Source organism: Mustela nigripes, chromosome 5 (assembly GCF_022355385.1).
Source record: "Mustela nigripes isolate SB6536 chromosome 5, MUSNIG.SB6536, whole genome shotgun sequence".
Classification (NCBI taxonomy): Eukaryota; Metazoa; Chordata; class Mammalia; order Carnivora; family Mustelidae; genus Mustela; species Mustela nigripes.
The window spans coordinates 108982724-109003348 of NC_081561.1; the positions used below are offsets into that span (position 1 = coordinate 108982724).

Genomic DNA, 20625 nt, shown 5'->3' on the forward strand with positions numbered 1-20625 from the left:
TGCCTTGACCTCGTGGGCCATTTGAAGAAATGTACACAGAACTTAAAAACAAGTTGTAATAGAGCCTTATCCAACAGAAGCAAGATTCTGCCAGACATTTGTGCTTCTTCCCTTTGTTTTTTTTCCCAGAATTTCCTCCTCCGTTTCATTTTTTCGCTCCCTAGTCATTCACTCCCTGGATAGTCTGATTCTCCTCTGGTTATAACCATTATGCATAGCAGATGCGTAGAAATGCACTTTCCTTAGTGCTGTTGCTAGTCTCCTGGCCGGGGGGGGGGGGGGCACACTTCCACCTTCTCTTGACACGTCTAACCCATATCTATCGGGTTGTCCCTCATGCTCATGTTACCCCTATGTCTTTTAATGACTTCACCATCCATAAGCCTTCTGCCTGTGGAATGCTTCCGGAATCCCCGGACATGGCAGGAACAGGTTAGCTTGTGTCAGACCGAAGCCGGTTTCCAATTTACCTTCCACATGCTCCTCAATTGTTCTTCCAGAACAAAAATCCAGTCTGACCTCTCCCCTGCTGCCTAACATCCAGTAGTTACCCAGTGTCGGGATAAAGGTTTATTTCTTTAGCAATGTGTACACGGTTCCTCTGTGTTCTTTACCTTCAATCAAAATTCACCTTTTCTGCTGAATTCTTAGCTCACCGCTTTCTGCCAAATGGCAGTCAGTTTTTCCAACATCTTAGCTCAGAAGTGATTTCTTAATACACAATCTAGTTCAAGTTGCAGGTTTATATCAACTAGAGAGTTCTCTGGAGATGCTTATAATTATTTGAAGTGGGGGAACAGAGGGAGGTGGTTGGGGCGATGTGAGCAACGAACATTCTAGAGCAGCACTGTAGTTTGCCTATTCCACACGCTGCCAGTGGTAGCCCCAATCAGCCAGGGCCATGGTTGGTTCCAGAGAAGAGGAATGTTCAGATTCCAAATATTGTTAAAATGAGAAGAGAGTCAGCAAGAATCCTATGCACTTTTGCAAATAATTCTTTTTTAAATTAATTTTTAAGTTTTTACTCGAAGTTGTATTTAGTTTTTGGTGAAATATCTGCACTCTCTATGGATGAAATCATTTTAGCACTTTTTATTCCTTTTCCCCCCAGCACTACTGGGGAAGATACGCATTCAACAAATTATCATCATTTATTAAATAAAAGGGTACAAGCACCATGAGTGAGAAATATAGGACACCCACAAAGGAAACCTGAGATAAATAGCATGTATGTGCAGGCAAACAGAACAACTTGAAATGAATCTATCTTTCTTCTACCTTAAGTGACAGCTTTGTTCATTCATGATAAGCCATATGAACAGCTTAAATATAAAATTTATATGTATGCCTTCTCTGTTGCTGTTTATAGCTGTCTGGTAAGAACCAGCAAACATGGGTTCTACTTATGTCAACAGGCAGAGTTGCTGTAGTATATTTATTCAAAATAAGTGATTGTTAATGGGTTCTGATGGAAATAGACACGTTACCGATGCATTTATGAATTTGGATGTCTGCTACATAAGCAATAAAGCATGGTGGCTGAAAGCAAGCCACAGGGAACCAGACTAGCTTCTGTTCCATCCTGGGTCCACTATTTACCAGCTGTATCATCTTGGACACTGCATCTGTAAAGATAAGTAATGACATTAGCAACCTCCTAAGTTGTTATGAGGATTAAATAAGTTAGTACATGGAAAACACTCGGTACATGTTAAGTCCTTGCCACGGGGTAAGTGCTCTACAAACATCCCATATTGGTTTTGCTCACATAAAGCAATAATACAATTTATACAATTGTATTGTATAAATAAAGGTGGAATTTTTATCAGAAATATACAAGGGTATGATTTACTTAGTATAGATAAGGGGGCCCAGGAATTTACTACCACATTTGTCACCTTCAGGCTGAGATTTAGTTAGGGTGTCAAGGAGAATGACAGTATTTTTCTGAGTTCAAATATGACATTTGCTCTGGGATTGTTAGCACATGGAACAGTTACAACAGTAACAGAAAGTCTTCATGTACCCAGCTTCCATTAGACTTATTTTCAAAAACCACACTTCTCTAGAACAGATTAAATCTTTAAAAAATGCATTTTTCTAATTACATGAATATATCGTGTCCCATTTAACCTAACTGTGACAAATTAAGGGAAAGGATGGTGGAGTATGAAAAGCCGATAGAAGCTTTCAATACACAAAACACCTTAGAATAGCATCAACAGCAGTTTGTTTTTTTCCCTCAGACTTTGTGCTTAATTCTGGAAGAAAACAAGAGCACAGCATCTTGAATTTCTTTGCTGGGGTAATTTACAACCCAGTTACATTGCGCACAGCAGCTGCACACATCCTGTTAGTCGAGTTCGCCATCAGTTACAGTTACAAATGAAACCGGCTGTATGTTCTCTTTCATAGCTGTTACTGTTCAAATCAAACACCTAAGTCAACAAAATGGTATGAATATTTACGACCATAAATCTTTTTTTTTTTTGGTAAAGATTTATTTATTTATTTGACAGAGAGAAATCAAAAGTAGACAGAGAGGCAGCCAGAGAAAGAGAGAGAGGGAAGCAGGCTCCCTGCTGAGCAGAGAGCCCGATGCGGGACTCGATCCCAGGACCCTAAGATCATGACCTGAGCCGAAGGCAGCGGCTTAATCCACTGAGCCCCGACCATAAATCTTTTTATTAACTCTTCAGTATGGGCTTTAAAAAAAATATCGTCATTTTAAATTCTTAGTTCTACTCTACTCAAATAGACTATAGTAGCGAATACATATTCAGTCCTTACTGTACTCCAGGTGCTGTTCTAGACACGAGTGTCACTCTTAGGAGAAAAGTACACAGAGTTGCAGCTTTTTTCTTGTTGTTGTTGTTGTTGTTGGCAACAACAGAGATGACAAGCAGGCAGAGAGAGAGAGAGGAGGAAGCAGGCTCCCCGCTGAGGAAAGAGCCCGCTGTGAGCTCCATGTAGGGCTCCATGTAGGGCTCCATGTAGGGCTCCATGTAGGGCTCCATGTAGGGCTCGATCCCAGGACCCTGGGAGCATGACCCGAGGTGAAGGCATTGGCTTAACCCACTGAGCCACCCAGGCACCCCGAGTAGTTGCACCTTTTAAGAGAATACAGCAGCCTCATGAAGAAGAAAGTGAGGACAGCACAGTACACTTTAAGAACATGGAGTCTATAGAGCAGTGTTCTCCGTATAGCACTTTTATACTGACATCTAGTTTTATGAACTAAAAAGCTTGTATAAGTTTTCATTACTGTTCTAGAAAGGAAAGTGGCGTTTTTCAAGGATCATGTTCCACTTGGTCCTGTGCCTGACGCCAATTAACCAATAAAACCGTCCTCATTCTGCTGCTGTGGGAAATAAGCAGCAGCAGAAAAGTGATAATGACCTTAAAGCACAGTTCAGTTGTAAGCACAGTCAAGGAGACGGAAGAGAGACGAGTCCCTCTACACCGCCACTTTCCAGTGCCCTCCGCTGGGAGCACTCCTCATTCCCCACCCCCTCCAGCGGCCTGGAGCCTTCGCCGAAGGGGTGCAGAAGGGGCGGATCTTGTACCCGGCGAGGCGCTGGAGGCGGGGCCTCGGGGCTCCGGGGCGGTGCTCGTGGGAGCTGCTGGGCTGACTGGTGCGCTCAGGTCGGATACTCCCGGACGCCTGGGCGTGCGGGCCAGCGGTGGGCAGCTAGGAGGGAGCAAGCGAGCGGAGAGTCTAGCGGCGTGCTCTCAGGTCACCGGCGGTGGGCACGATGAGACCCGGAGAGGAGCGGCCGGTGGACGGGGGCGCCCGCGCAGGCGTCTCCGAGCTGGAGCTGCTGAAGCTGCGCGCCGCGGAGCGCATTGACGAGGCGGCCGAGCGCCTGGGGGCTCTGAGCCGCGCGATCTGGAGCGAGCCCGAGCTGGCCTACGAGGAGCACCGGGCCCACGGCGTGCTGACCCGCTTCTTCGAGTGCGAGCCTCCGGTCGCCTCGTGGACGGTGCAGCCGCACTACCACCTGGCCACGGCCTTCCGCGCCGAGTGGGGGTCGCCGGGGGCCGGCGCGACGCCGCGGCCGCTGCAGCTGGGCTTCCTCTGCGAGTACGACGCGCTGCCCGGCATCGGGCACGCCTGCGGCCACAACCTGATCGCCGAGGTCGGGGCGGCGGCCGCACTGGGAGTGAAGGGGGCTCTGGAGAGCCTCCCCGGACCGCCTCCGCCGGTGAAGGTGAGGTGGGGCCCTGGCTCGGGACTTCCAGCGCCTCTGCCCAGGCCGGGCGGGACCCGGGGATCGCAGGCCCCGGCGCTTCCCGTGCGCACCCGTTCCCGCGGTGTCCCGGCCTCGCCTTTGCCAGAAGGCAGAACTCTTGGATAAAAGTCAGTCGTTCTCAGGTTGTCGGCCTAGCGACATTTTTCAGATTTTTGTTTTGTTTTCTCTTATGTAGTTGTAAACGATTGAGTAGACTCCCCTAAGGAGAGAACTTAGAACCGAGCCTGGTTGTCGCTGTGATTTATTTTTGGAAACAGAGGTAACCGCAATTTGCTGACAAGGTTGTGCAATCTCTGGAAGGAAGTACTTATTGTAGGGAAACCTATAGTCTCTCTTAGGCTCCAAAACATCCTTTGTTCGTGGCAGTCATAGGAGCTGTTGTGAGTCGAATCATTGGTATTTGGATAGGAAGTTTTCAATCATTAGAACTACCAAACCTCCCCACAAAGAGTGGGGAAGTGAATGAACATTTACTACTCGGGTGAGTTCATCCTTAAATTTTAATATTTCATGATTTTAAGATATTTCTCCTTTAAGTGGGGGAAATGCCGTTTATGTCTATTATAGGGCGAGTTTAATCTTGTGTTACTGTGTTTTTTCAGATGGTATATCCTTCATTCTGTGAGCTAAGATACAGTCGTCTCCATTCGGCTTAAGGGCAAGACCGAGGTTTTCTTTTCATATTCTGTAGCCCATTTTTTTCCAGTGTCAGTAACTTTTCTTTTATCTTAACTGTTTCATTTTTTGTGGCTTATTCTCTTTAGCTGCCTTCTCTTTTCTGCTTCTGGGGGCTTGATTTTGCAGCTGGGTAGGTTTTTGTTTAGTTGGGTGGGGGTGGGGGGCGTGTCCTTTGGCATTGCATGAAACACTGAAGAGATCTAACTTTAAGGAGGTTTATGCAAGATTCCGGGAAGTCAGCAAAATGTAACTTGATAAGTCAGCAAAATGTAACTTGAGAAGTCATCAGATTTAAGGAGTCAAGGGTTCGGAGTAACAAGTAGGTTAATTTAAGAGTTTAAGTGCTTTATAGACTAACAAACAAGGTTCAGCTTTGGGAAATGTACACTTTTGAAGGGTAATGCATAGTTTTAGCAAGGTTATCTTTCCTCTGTGAAAGTGGAGTTTATGTTGAGTCCCTTAACAAGCCAAGACTTTTTCCAGCCCATTTCGTTGTATTTCCTATACATGACCTTGAAAGTGTATTAGTTGTTTACAGATAATTTTTCTTTGTTTTTAAAAATTGTTTGACGAAGTTAAGCTTAAATATCAAAGTAAAATGTTTATTCTGTAAAGTTCTCTTTTGTTTAATTAGGTGTTTGGTGACCAGTAAGTCTGCCTGGTTGAACTGGTGGAATCGAATTAGTAAGTTTGTGTAATAGTTGGCTGTTTCTAACTGTGGCATTAAGGTTTATTTAATGCTCTTCATAAAAGTTTAATGAGTTAAGACATTTTAATGAGGTATCTCAGTAAGGAACCAGAGTTCAGGCCTGATATCAGGACATCTAATCCCTGCTATGCCTGGAGACTTGCTCTGTGTTTTGGGGCAAAACACTTCCCTCCTTGCCTCAAAACTATCATCCCTGAAATGATGGCATACATCACTCGCCTACCTCACAGGGTTGTTGTGAGGATACCTAGTAAGTAATCAGAAAGTTCTTTACCAGTTTATGAATAATTATAATAATGAAATAAAAATATAATAATAAAAAGGTATATGAATAATTATATATATTACTAAAAGACTTAATCAAGAAGAAGCCTTAAGAGACAAGTCCTAAAGAATTTGGAGGAGCTCAGTAGATAGTATTTATCTTTTTTTCATCTTTGCCATTAGTTGTATAAAATTGAGTTATAAAATTAGGAAAAATTTCCTTTTGTAGCTTTAGTGCATACTTGGCATGTAATTAGTATAATAATGTAAATTAGAATTTGTGGTTAATTTAACACCATAGATTTATTCCCCCTGCATTATTGAAGTATCAGAGAACAAAACCTCCCTCCACATAGTTTGAGTGTAGGTTGTGAATACATATGCAAGGGAATCAATTTGATATTTTCCTCCGAGGTTTTTTGTTGTTTTTTTTTGCTCTGACACAGGTATCTTCTTCTAGGTAATTGTCCTGGGAACCCCTGCAGAAGAAGATGGTGGTGGCAAAATTGACTTAATTGAAGCAGGGGCTTTTAAAAATCTTGATGTTGTTTTCATGGCCCACCCATCCCAAGAGAATGCTGCTTACCTACCCGATGTGGCGGAACATGAGTGAGTGATCAAGTTGAAACAACTTGTGGAAAACAGAGTGTTAAGATGTTTGCATGTCCTAGCTGGAGACTAAAACTCCATATTTAGGGACACCTGGGTGGCTCAGTTGGTTAAGCTTCTGCCTTCGGCTCAGGTCATGATTCCACGGTCCTGGGATCAAGTCCCCATGTCAAGCTCCTTGCTTGGCTGCGAGTCTGCTTCTCCCTCTGCCCCTCCCCCTGCTTGTGCTCTCCCTTGTGTGCTTTCTCTGTCTCTCTGACAAATGGATAAATAAAATCTTTAAGAAATTTTTTAAGAAACCCCCTCCATATTTATGCATTTAAAAAGTGAATTGAAAAGTGATGATGTGATGCCTTACTTGATTTCCCTTGAATAACATTTTGTAATTCTCCTCTAATTGAGATTGAATACGGTATTCATAATAGGACTGTTAAAGTAGTACCTGAAAAGCATCGAAATAGCAAACAGAATGTGTTGACACATATCCTTTTTTTTTCTTAAGATTTTATTTATTTATTTGACAGACAGATCAGAATTAGGCAGAGACGCAGGCAGAGAGAGAGAGGAGGAAGCAGGCTCCCCGCTGAGCAGAGAGCCCGATGCGGGGCTTGATCCCAGGACCCCCGGGATCATGACCTGAGCCGAAAGCAGAGGCTTTAACCCACTGAGCCACTGACATATCCTTTTTTTAAAGCTTGATTTATTTGAGCGAGAGAGAGCACAAGTGGGAAGGGGCACAGGGAGAGGCAGAAAGAATCTGACTTCACACTGAGCGCAAAGCTCGAAGTGGAGCTGGATCCTATGAGTGAGATCATGACCAGAACCTAAACCAGGAGTTGGACGCTTAACAGATGGAGCCACCCAGGCGTCCTAACACATATTCTACTTTAAACTGAGCAATCTGTTTTCTGGAAAATATCCTTTAATATGGGGTTATCCTTGCAACTGACTAGGTATGTAAGAGGCAGCTTTATTAGAGTTGGGAAGAAAGCACACTTCTCCAGTTTATTGATTGTAATTTGAGTTCTTTGCAAAAAGGGTGAATTATGTTTCTGAGAGAGTATACAGAAATTAACCAGCTGTGGATTTTAGTGGAATTTGCCAGTAGATACTTTGCTGATTTGTCTGGTGTGATGTTTTATTTATTTCTCTCTATGTGGAAGAGCTCCCTTCTTTGGTACTTGGGAGCATGGATCATTGAAGTGGTTTGAATTTTGTACACCAGAACTTAGAATCACAGTAGTTAATGGTCCACTTTGTGGGCCGTCTCAAGGAGCCACTGCTCAGCTGTTTCTGGAAAACCACATATTCTCCCCTGTGGTAGCTAAGGATTAATAACTGAACCATTCAGGCAGAGTTTCTTACTTGTTCTCAGTGATCTTACATCTCAGCATCTTATCAGGCCTTGTTTTCAGGGGATGACCATTTTTTTTTTTTTAAGATTTTATTTATTTATTTGACAGACAGATCAGAATTAGGCAGAGAGGCAGGCAGAGAGAGAGAGAGGAGGAAGCAGGCTCCCTGCTGAGCAGAGAGCCTGATGTGGGACTTGATCCCAGAACTCTGGGATCATGACCTGAGCCGAAGGCAGCGGCTTAACCCACTGAGCCACCCAGGAGCCCCAGGGGATGACCATGTTAATGGTTCTGGTATCTTCATTCTTATTCCCAGGAGCTGGTGCTGTGGCAGTAGGAAGAATCTTTCCTCTTTGGTTTTAGGGGTAGTGGATAGGAGGACATGCCTGGAGAACCTTAGAGGTTAGAGATCTCTGCCAATGCCTCTGCCTCTCCCCTGTTTGTTTTCCTTTACCTTCTCCCACCCTTAAGACAGAACTAGCTGAGCTTTGCAGACCTTTGATACAGAGTTACCACAAGGCAGTGTAGAAGGAGACAGGAGCCCCCTTTTTTGTAACTGCAGCATCTAATCCAGAATTGCATGTTTGTTTGACTTGAATTTTATACAGATTTAATTTGTACGGGAGGTCGACTGAGCAAAGATGTCTTTTTCTCTCCTCTGGGAGGAATGCCATCTTCGTGTCAGTCACTGTATTACGTGACAGTAAGCTATAACTAAGGTGCATAAATTGTTATGTTGTTCCTACAAATGATTTGCAAATGAAAATTCCAGCAGTCTGAATGAATTCTGAATACTTGTTGGGTAATTCTAATAACAGTACCTGGAGTATTCAAATGAAGTACATAAAAAGAATGTAAAGAATTAGCAATTTTGAAAAGAGTAATTCCAAATGATGTTTTATTTCCTAGCATGACTGTAAAGTACTATGGAAAAGCCTCCCATGCCGCTGCGTATCCCTGGGAAGGATTGAATGCCTTGGATGCTGCCGTTCTCGCCTACAACAATCTGTCTGTGTTGAGACAGCAAATGAAACCAACCTGGAGAGTCCATGGTACGGATGTCAAATGTTGTGTGTGATAGATGGTGCTTAATATAGTTGTGCAGTGTAATTAGTGTGTGAGTTTTAAAAATTGGAAACATTTTATGTACTTCACTTGAATACTCCAAACTTCTTAAACATTTTCAGAAATTCATGTGACAGAATCCTAGGATGTTTGTGAATATTGGGTAAGAAGACAGTTAAGAGTATTCATGCATAAATTGAATGGTCATTTTGAGATAGAAATAATTGGTTTTATGTGAGGACATACATGCTTTCTCTGAGTATTTGAAAGTTGAATCTTGATTTTCCAGTTATTCCCACTGTCTTTTAATGGTAGCAGATCATTTCCTCAATTTAAAAAAAGTTAGGGGTACTGGTTTTATTTTGTCAAGTGCTGCTAATCCTGAGTAACATCTTATAAAATTATGTGTATTACCTTAATGTAACAACAGTAATAAAATACTATTTTGAAGGTACGAGTTTATTTTTTAGTTTATTTTCTTATGATTTGGGATATTGTTATACTTTAATATCTGTTCTTTACCTGATTTTGTTGTAGGCTGAAGTTAGTTTATAGTTGCACTTTTGCTAACTTTCTTAGTTTTTTTTTAAGAGAAATACGTAGAAATAATATTTCTGAAAGCGGGTCATATAAATTTAGACTTTGTACGTATATTCTAGTTTTACTTTGAATGGATAAACCTTCCTTCTCGTCGTATTTCCAAATAATGCATTTGTTTTGACAGTTAATAGTGCTTATTGATTTTTGACCTGCTTTGGTTTCTTGCTGGCATAAAAATTATGTTCCCATAATTTATATGCCATTTAAAATATCCACTGGATTCTGGAAGTACAAGGGTAATTACAGAAGCTTATACCACTTTTTTTTCCCCTTAGGTCAAAAGTTTCTCAAAATATATAACTGTAAAGAAGCCTACTAAAATAAAGTTCTCTTTCAGAAAGCTGGACAGTTATAGAAGTTTTTAATAGCTTTGTAATCATGCAACATAATTTCTTAGCATTATATAAATTCCTTAGAATAAAGTACACAGAGACAATTTTTTCCCTATTAGCTAGAAAGTATTACTTTACTGTGTGTATAGAAACTTTTGTACAACATGTCAAAATCTTTGATTGGTAAATCTGTGAAGCTAGTGAATTTAAATTGTTTTTCTTCGTGTACATACTGGCTGAAAACTTAATAGGTATATTTTAACCTAAAGAAATGGTCTCCAAGCTCAATTTCAGTAATTTGGTTCTTTTTATAGGCATAATAAAAAATGGTGGTGTAAAACCCAATATCATTCCCTCTTATTCCGAATTAATCTATTACTTCCGTGCACCCTCAATGAAAGAACTTCCAGTTTTGACCAAAAAGGCAGAAGATTGCTTCAGAGCTGCAGCTTTGGCTACTGGGTGTACAGTAAGAACTTTTAAGAGTTAATCTAAATTATGATCAGAGGTATATATGTGGGCTGGGGTTGTTTAGTTAGAATATTACCAAGTTAGATTAGAACCCGGGGCGCCTGAGTGGCTCATTTGGTTACGTGTCAGACTCTTGATTTCAGCTCAGGTCATGATCTCAGGGTCATGAGATTGAGCCCCCTGGGGCTCTGCACTCAGCTCAGCGTCTGCTTGAGATGCTCTCTGCCCCTCCCCCACCTCACAGGTATACATGCACCTGAGGTCGCTCTCTAAAATGAATAAATAAATCTTTTTTTTTTAAAGTTAGATTAGAATCTACCTTGCCCCTTTTTCATTTGGCAATGTTTTGAGTATGTAAAATCAGTTGACTGAGTAGCTGATATGAAGGTCTTTAATTCTTACTCATTTTACTTAGTGCCCACATAGGAAGGACCACAGTCCTTTTCTTACACTGTTCCTGGAATAACTCTTCATAGGGCTGAACCGAATCCCTGCTTTTTTGCAAGTTATAGCCTCCCTTTTTGGCAGTTATGTTTTAGAATTACTCAAATAGTCCTATAAAGGGAACTTTGGGGCAAAATCAGCAAAAGCTATTTTTGGCGAAATTACAGGTATGTGTAGCAATGATATAAATACTTACGGCTTCCTGGAAAGTTAAAATAGATGCAGAAGTTAGTGAGGAAAGTTTGTTCATTTCCATGAAATCAGGGACATTTATGTACTAATCATACAGGGCATACAGTAGAATGAGAAGCTTGAGAATTATGTCACCTTGCCCTGGGAGGGAGTCAGGGTCCAGTCAGAGAGCCAAGATCTGGAATAGGTGCTTTTTACCTACTGATTTTGTAACTTTTGGAAACATTATTACTGTCTTACTATTTCATCTGTTTAGGCCTCCGTTTTCTCTTGAAAAATGGAGATCATATAATCTATCTTCAGGTTCTTGTGAGAATTAAATCAGGTGTTTTATTAAGAGTTAGGGCCTAACTCTCATCCTTACTAATTTATTTGTTCTGCTCTCCTTAGACTGGAGATGTGTGATTTATTCAGCTAGTGAATGGTGTCTCACAGTAGCAGTGATTCTCAGGCAGCATAAATGTCCAGAGAGGAAAAAAATTAATCATTCATCCCTTATTTATTTATAATTATAATAAAAATATTTATAGAATAAATGCATGAACTGTTATCATTAGCTAGTATCACAAGGGGAATATTCCTTTAGGACGAGGTGTATTGTTACTAGATTTTAATCTGTATTTTAGATAGTCTCGTAATAATTTTTTATATATTGGCTGACTTTTAATATATGACCAGGTTTTCATTTTTTTTTAATATATATATATTTTTAAAGATTTTATTTATTTATCAGAGAGAGAGGGAGAGAGTGAGCGAGCGAGCACAGGCAGACAGAATGGCAGACAGAGGCAGAGGGAGCAGGGAGCCCGATGTGGGACTCGATCCCAGGACGCTGGGATCATGACCTGAGCTGAAGGCAGCTGCTTAACCAACTGAGCCACCCAGGCGTCCCATTCATTTTTTTTTTTTTTTAAGAGGAACTGTTTTGTTTTTTTGTTTTTAAAGATTTTTATTTATTTGACAGAGATCACAAATATGCAGAGAGGCAGAGAGAGAGGAAGGGAAGCAGGCTCCCCAGCGAGCAGAGAGCCCGATACTGGGCTCTATCCCAGCACCGTGGGATCACGACCTGAGCTGAAGGCAGAGACTCTAACCCACTGAGCCACCCAGGCACCCCAAGGTTGTCATTATTTCCAACTTAGATATTGCTAAGAATAGAAGAAATGTTCACTCCACCATTTTATAATTGGGTTTTACTAGTGGTAGTGGTATTACCTTTAGTTTGAGAAACTGTTAGCCATTTGGATTTAATCAAAACAAAATCTGTAAATCCTCTTAACTGGCCACCGATAAACTGCTTGTAAATCTTCATACACCGAAATACTGAAATTAATAAGTGAGGCCTGGGGGCGCCTGGCTGGCTCAGTCGGTAGAGCATGCAGCTCTTGATCTTGGGGTTGTGAGTTCAAGCCCCACATTGGGTGTAGAGATTACTTTGAAAAATGAATAAATAATAAGTGAAGACCATAGTCAACCCTTCTTCATGGTGAACCTTGCCCCAGGGTACCTTTAAACCTTTCAGGCAGTAGTGGCAGTGTCAGCTTGTATTTTGGATATGAGTAAAGCTTAATTTTTTCTTGTAGAGGCTACAGCCTAGAGCAGTGTTTCTCAGTGCCTGGTTTTTGGACCACCTGCAACAGAATTACTAGGAGGTTCTGGTTAAAATGGAGATTCTTGGGCTCCCCCCGTACCCTACTGAAGTTACAGAAGTTGAGACTCACTGGCCAGTAGAGCGAGGTGACGTTGTGTGGTTTGGTGCATAGATCACATAAAGGAGATAGGATCCTAGGGAAGTCTCCTTGTAGAAAATACATATTTTTTAAAGGTAAAATATTTGAGAGAGTTTATATCTGGAAGGGGAAGTGTGCCCTTAAAACTCTTGCTGGTTTGAAAATTAGATAGTGAATGAGTTTTTTATTTCAAAATTTGTTTTATAATTTTTTATTAGGTAGAAATAAAAGGTGGAGCCCATGATTATTACAATGTTCTTCCCAATAAGAGCCTGTGGAAAGCTTATATTGAAAATGGAAAAAAACTGGGAATAGAATTTATTTCAGAAGACGCAATGCTGAATGGCTCTTCAGGTAATTAAGTTCCTTCATATATACTATATTGTGCTGTTTGAGGAAGGAAAATACCATTTTTGGCTAAACGGTTTTGTTTGCAGCTTTGGAGATAGGAGGTTATTGCTCTTGTTTTTAATATTTAACATTTAAAAAACATTTTAAAAATATACTTAATATATAGTTTTTTAACATTTAATATTTTTCACAAAGTTAATGGTTACGGGAAAGAAACTAATGAACTCTTCAGTGAATATAAAGTGTTAAATGAGCAGATTTGTTTTTAGAAATAGCCAGCATACTTTTTCCTTTGTATTCTAAATACTTCTAGTGTTTAAGTTTGCTGAGTTCTAATTTTTGAGTAAGCTACTTAAAGGAGAACTAGAATTTTGATTCATTGTCAGTCATCAGTACACAGGCTAGCAGGTTATAAGGGGGCATTCCAGTTTTTGAGGTGTGACTATTACAGTGGTTTACTAATAGTTGTTCAGTAAGTAACTATTAGAATTTAAGTAGTTATAAGTGTATTGGGGGTTATTTTAGATTTTGTTCTTTTTAAAAGCATCATTACTAATATGTTTGCATGTTAGAGATGTTCTCCTAAAATACAGTAATAGATGTCGATGAAGTGGACTTAAAAGGACTTGGCCATAGAAATGGGGGTTGATGTCATTTATTGAGATGAGTTCAAGAGAAAGCAGGTTGGGGTATGATAAGTTGGTATATATTATTAGTATGTTAACTTTGAGGTGCTTATGGGACTTCTAAGGGGAGCTGTTCAGTAGCCTGTTGAATCCAGAACCTCCTGAAGATGTCTAGATTGGAGATAGAGTAGTTGTCAGTATCTGAAAGGTGATTAAAAACATGGGAGTTTTGGGGTCCCACAAGTACACAGAGAAGGAACCCAAAGATAACTCCTTAGGAATGACCAGCACTTAGGAGACAGGCAGAGGAAGCAATTTAGAGGAGACAGAAAGCCAGACAATCAGGAGAGAGTCAAGTCATGGAGGCCAAAGGAGTAGAGAATTTCTAACAGGAAAGGAGTGGCAAATCATGTAAGGTGCTGTAGAACACCATAGTCTGGTGGTCATTGGACTAACAATTAGAAATTCATGGCTTGTCTTACCTTTCCAAGGATCTACTGATTTTGGAAATGTCACTTTTGTGGTTCCTGGGATTCATCCATATTTTTACATTGGAACTGATGCCTTGAATCATACAGAACAATACACTGAAGCTGCAGGTAAGTGTTATTAGAAGTGACCATGTTAGGCGCCTGGGTGGCTCAGTGGGTTGGGTCTCTGCCTTCGGCTCAGGTCATGATCCAGGGTCCTGGGATCAAGTCCCACATCGGGTTCTCTGCTTAGCAGGGAGCCTGCTTCCTCCTCCTCTCTCTCTGCCTGCCTCTCTGCCTGCTTGTGATCTCTCTCTGTCAAATAAATAAATAAATAAAATCTTTAAAGAAAAAAAAAAGAAGTGACCGTGTTCGCGAAGGCTCTGTGGTAGTAGTTGCCTGTTTGGTTTAGCCTGTTGGTACTTCATTATCTAATGTGACCTCAGAGAATACTGTATTGGGCTGGGCATTTGGAGAGGCAGTTTTGGTATCAAGCACTAACCTGAAAACCAGTCATTTGTAATAAATAATGAGGTTTTCCCATTTATTTTCTCTACTTTTTAGGTTCACAAGAAGCTCAGTCTTACACCTTACGTACCGCCAAGGCTCTGGCAATGACTGCATTGGATATTATTTTTAAACCAGAGTTGCTAGAGAGAATCAAAGAGGACTTCAAGTTGAAACTTCAAGAAGAAGGGTTTTCAAATACAGTAGAATAAAAGGAAGATCTAAGAGCCACTTATGGATCACTGAGAAGTAATGATTTTTTTCTTTAATCTTTTTTAATGATGGAGGAAGGCATCCTTAATTTTTAGTGTTAAGGGATTCAAATTCCTCTTACCTGAAACGTGAAAACATGATGTAGAGAAAACACATGACCTCATACCTAAAATGAAAGTTTTCAGGGGTGCCTGGCTGGCTCAATCAGTAGAGCATGTGACTCCTGATCTCAGGGTCATGAGTTTGAGCCCCACACTGGGCGTAGAGTTTATTTTAAAAAATTAATTTAAATAAATAAAATGAAGATTTTCACACATCTATGTTTGATGCAGTTGTGGTCTTTTAGGAGTTGATATGTGATGGCATTTCTTTCTTTCTTTCTTTTTTTTAAGATTTTAAGTAATCTCTACACTCAACGTGGGGCTCGAACTCAGCCCTCTGAGATCAAGAGTCACATACTCCACCGACTGAGCCAGCCAGGCACCCCTGTGATGGCATTTCTTAAACAACCTGGATGATACATGGTTTATCAATGATAGTATTTTATAAATTCAGTTGTTGTATAAATGTATTTTAAAAGATTCAAGGGATTTCAAACTATATTCAGAACTGACCCATGAAAGATTTTTTTCCTTTGGTCTAGGGTTGTGATATAGTTTTAAAATTCAAGTACTAAATTTAGGGAAGGTTCATTTTGAATATCTGACTATATCTGCTTTAGTTTAGAGAATCTTTTCGTTGATAATGAAAGCAGGTTTTAATCAGAAATGCTGTGGGAAACAACTAATAACTCAGGTACAAAGAATAAGCTTCAGTTTTACCATTTGAAGGAAAATGAAAAATTTTTGTTTAATTAACTCTGAGAAGTGACATTAAAGTGCTATTCCTAATTCCATATTTCTGTAATAGGAAAAAATAATAGATGGATAGGGTTAGACTCTTTCTGTGAAGTGTTTGCTTAGTAGCTCAGTGTGTACTAGAGGAACTTAACGAGAAAGGAGCAAAGTCTGTTTGCTTTGAATATTAATGCAATATAAGGGGACACCTCTACCCAGCAGCCCTATTCAGGCTTCTACTCAGAAGCCAGCCTGTCCAGTTTACTGAGTATAGGGGACAGAATTCTAAGCCTCCTTAAGCCCCGTGGTATCTCAAGTTTTTCTTGGTTCTTAGGGTACATTTCTTGAACATGATAAAAGAATGTGAAAAAAAAGTATCTGGTAAAGCAAATACTTTAAGCTGTGAATATAGTAAAGCTCTAGTACTCTTTATTTTAAAGGGAGTCTTCAAATTTGAGTTTATTCCAAAAGTGGAAGATAAAAGAGAGATAAGTGTTTGACCTCTCTGTTACAAGCAAGTCACTCGGGACCCCTGAGCCTTGAGCTCCCCATTTGGAAAGTTACATCACTCATCCTTACAGTCCTTTGAACCTGTGATTCCTATTCTGACATTATTTAAAGTTGAAAAAAGGAGGAGAGTTAGTAGTTGAGACTTGGTTTTCTTCTGTATCAAGGGACTACAAGCTAAGGCCTCATTTGGCAAGCACCCGCTTTTATATGGCTAGCATGCTAAAAAATAATCTTTACATTTTTAAACAGTCCTAGGGGGAAAAAAATACCAGAGACCAAGACCAGATCATGTGACCAGAAACACTGAAAATATTTACTATCTGGGCTTTTGTGTAAAAAAAAATTTTTTGCCAATCTCTGTCTTACATAACAGTAAAATAAAACCGGTTTCTCTTTGACTTCTGTCATATAATCAGATCTTCTCCTAGGATAGAACTTCAAGCCAATTGAAAACTCAGGGAAAGGGGTTTAGATGGCAGTGTCCTGGTTTAATACACTGGCAGTTTATCCTGCTCTGGAGTTCTGGCATCTTCAGACATTTGTTTCTTGTAGCATTTACTTCATTCTGACCTACAGCTCCCTTGATGCCTTAAGACGGTCCCCTCTGCAAGCCAGTCTTCTGCTCTTCACATCAGCTTTAAGAACCGGGTCTTGGATGCCACACCCCTTCTGATTATTTGTAATCTCAAAGAGCCTTGGTCAGTATAGATTTTACAAACAGGACAGGGATCAGCAGAGGCTGCCGGCTGAGAACTGGGTATGTCCAAGATGGCTGGTTTCTGTAGACGGAATTCGTTTCCTCATTATCAACTTAATAAATTTCGCAACTATAGGTTTTAAATTCCTTACCTAAGTCCCGCACTCTGAGGAACACGGTTGTATTTTCTAAAGCCTCCATAACATCCTAGAACAGGGATTGTTAGCAGGTAACCAGCACACTAATACTATTCTCCTGTTTTTTGGGGAAGTGTCACAAGCTCATTGTTATTCATACAAAGCATTTGTGTTTTGTGATTGATTTACTTTTTAAAGATGAATTAGAGAAAATTTCAGGTTAGTATTCCATCATTACTGACTCACTCGGGCTCTGGAAAATACTCTTGCGTGAGAGAAAGAGGTGAGGGCTGAAACTGGCGGCCAGGGGTCATCTGCACCAGCGCTCTCTGCCATAACCCAGCACGGGTACTGGCGCTGATCTGCCATGAAGATTTTGCGTCCCATCTCTGTTTCCGTAATATTTTATTTTCCTTCCCATTTTTGAAAAGCTTGGTCAGAATACGGGTTTATTCTTTGGAATATGTCGTAGATTCATTGTGTCAGAAAAAAGGTTGAGAACTGATGCTCTACAGTCTATGTAGAGGTACTTTTTTTTTTTTTTTTTTTAGTACTAGATTGAAACTTGACATTTTATATTACTTTACTTTACTAGTCTTTAATAGAATTTGGATTTTTTAATCCCTTTTTATTTTTTATATACCAGTAAGTTTTTTGAGCCACATATAGCCATACTATAAAGCACAAATAAACATATATATAAATGCTGGAGTCAAAAGTCTCATTCCAGAGGAACCAATGATCACTAATCCTCATGATTTGAACGTAAGAGATTGACTGCTTCCTTTGTAATGATAGATTTTCCTTTTGGAATGAAGCTCTTTTTATACCCTCATACTTCAGAGGCATGTTTCCTCAGTAATGGTGCTGAATTTCCATAAGCATTTCTAGTTGGCCTAAATTTCCATTGTTGGTTGATCCTCTCAAGATACATTAAATCTCCAAAGATTTGGGAAGAGAAAGGAAGCACTAGATTTCTGATGAACAGTGTCACTTTTAGACAAGGCACAATTATATTTAGCTCTTTTCATTTTTTTATTTGACAGAGAGAGACACAGCGAGAGAGGGAATACAAGAGAGGGAATGCAAGCAGGGGGAGTGGGAGAGAGAGGAGCAGACTCCCTGCAGAGCAGGGAGCCCGATGTGGGGCTCGAACCCAGAACCCTGGGATCATGACCCAAGCTGAAGGCAAACTCTTAACCAACCGAGTCACCCAGTTGACCCTGTATTTAGTGCTTTATACTTAAAAGGTGATTGCATATTTTTCGGAGGTTTAACAAACAGAACCTTTCAGAATTTCTAATTTTGTATCTTGTTTTCGAGGAAAATTGTATTCTCGCTTGAGGAAAGGGGCAACCAAGTTTTTTCTACCAGAAATAGTTTGAAAGATGATGCTTAATTACCACTTAGGATCAGTGTTGTTGTTACTCCTCTATTAGATTATATATCAATATATTGATACCATACAGCAATATGTCTATATATTATTAGAAGCCAGTATCTTTACAATATACTTAATTTCCTTCAAGTACACTAAAGCCTGACTCTTGGTGGGAAAAAAGGCCCTGACTTAGTGCAAAGTTTAAAATTATATAATTTTTTTAAAAAGGTTGACCATGTTTTTCCCCTAAACTAGAAGTACAGGTGGACCTGCCTGAGGTGTCTTTATTTTTATGGAGAATGCTTTCATTACCATCTTTTTTTTTTTTTTAAAGGTTTTATTTATTTATTTGACAGACTGAGATCACAAGTAGGCAGAGAGAGAGAGAGAGAGAGAGAGGGAAGCAGGCTCCCTGCTGAGCACAGGGCCCGATGTGGGACTTGATCCCAGGATCCTGGGATCATGACCTGAGCCGAAGGCAGAGGCTTTAACCCACTGAGCCATCCAGGCGCCCTCATTACCATCTTTTTAATGATCTTTCGTTGTTCATACCCTGCATTGAAAGTCTTTTCCTCAAATATCAACTTTTGGCTATCTTTGCTAAATTAATAGACTTTAAAAGGTAGAGTCAAATTGATTTAAATATAATTACAGACAGAAAAGATTTTTTTCATAGTGACTTAATTTTAAAAAGCAGGCCTGAGAACAGAACCTGTATAAAACAATTATGTGGTACTATTAATTACTAAATTCCTCTATGCCCTTTAATAAGACAGTATAGTTAATGTTTAGCTTTTCAGACTGCTTCTCATTTTTAAATATTGTCCATATTTTATGGAACTACTCAGAAGTTTATCCTTTTAATTACTTCTTTGTATAGCTCAAAAGGGCAGAGGCATTTAGGATACACTAGAACATTTTCATGTGTTTATGAATACTTATATAAATTGACACTTGATTTTCCACAGTCTTCCAAAGGATACTTTGATATTTTAGTTGTTGTTATTCAGCTGAACATTTGTGAACGTTTGTTCGCTGAACTCAGTGAATATTTGTGGAAGATTGCACACTTCTCAGCTTAAGGTGGTAAGAAGAGTAAGTGTATGCTTAAAAATGCTTGTTGGTGGTGGTGAGTTCTCCTAAGATTTACTTCATCTGAGCACCTTGGTGTTGAGGGAACATCTGAAAGCTACTGTATTGGAAATTTTTCGGGAAGTGTTTTTAAAATATTTGAAAATACCTGAATCATGTCTGTTTGGATAGAAGACATTGATATTAAATGTTTTTTTAAAGGATGATTGTCTAATATTCTTTTTAAAAAAATCTTTCTGATAGTTGTGTTTTATACATTTCTAACTTTTTACCCAAAGCATCTCTTGGGTGTTGTGGAAAGTGCCCTACATTGTGTCCAAGCCTTCAAACTATCAAAGCACATTTTCATTGTAAAATAAATCCAGTATCTTTGTGCTGGCTAGCAACTCTTTATAAAGCTGTAAGGTATGATAAACTCCGTTTTATCTCTTTAACATACTTCAGGCATTTTGTAGTTCATTAGAGGATATTGCATTTTGATGTGGGACGTTAATATTTTCAAGTAAACGATTTCTACCACCGTGATAGTAGTTTCTGTAATATTTTAATACATACGTATTAAAGTGTGTATAAACATCTAAAATGGTAATAAATACGTTTAATATCAGTTGTCTTGTGGTTGTTTTCAGCATACACAGAGATAAAAAATACATGAAGCTAAAGTATAATTCCTCGAATACATTGTGATATACTATTCTCTGATTAATTCATCTGTTTTGCAGGTGATGATTTGCTTTCAAACTCTAAATGTTGGGGCACCTGGCGGGCTCCCTCAGTAGAGCATGGACTCTTAATCTCAGGGTTGTGAGTTGAAGCCCCATGTGTGGCGTGGAGTTTGCTTAAAATAAAAAAAGTAGAGAACAAAAAATTCATATTCTTCATATAATGGAGAATTTTTTAAGTTGTGTTGTTTAAAAATGAATATTTTACTAGTTTCGTAAGCTTAAAAATGCCAGTGTAAATTGTACATGGTAAGAGATACATAATTATAGTATTCAATTTTCCCTAAAAAGAATTTTCAACTTTAATACAAAGTAAGTCCATCTGATAACTAAATTGCAATAGGATAGGTTTTTAGATCTTATCAATGGTTGAAGAATAAG

The 20625-nt window shown here is 39.6% G+C and overlaps 1 protein-coding gene across 2 annotated transcripts; it reads left to right on the forward strand.

The window, feature by feature from the left end:
• Window positions 1–3588: 3588 nt before the first annotated feature.
• Window positions 3589–20129, forward strand: PM20D2 (peptidase M20 domain containing 2). Of its 2 annotated transcripts, XM_059401048.1 has the most exons (8): window positions 3589–4211; window positions 6365–6513; window positions 8778–8920; window positions 10180–10334; window positions 12921–13056; window positions 14171–14278; window positions 14714–14905; window positions 15262–20129. In XM_059401048.1, exons 1-7 carry the CDS (start codon window positions 3756–3758, stop codon window positions 14866–14868), a joined length of 1302 nt encoding a protein of 433 aa, XP_059257031.1. In that variant the 5' UTR covers window positions 3589–3755; the 3' UTR covers window positions 14869–14905; window positions 15262–20129. The 2 variants fall into 2 exon arrangements, with proteins under 2 accessions (XP_059257031.1, XP_059257030.1); XM_059401047.1 differs by lacking the exon at window positions 15262–20129 and having other exon boundaries at window positions 14714–15185.
• The last annotated feature ends 496 nt before the right edge of the window (window positions 20130–20625 follow it).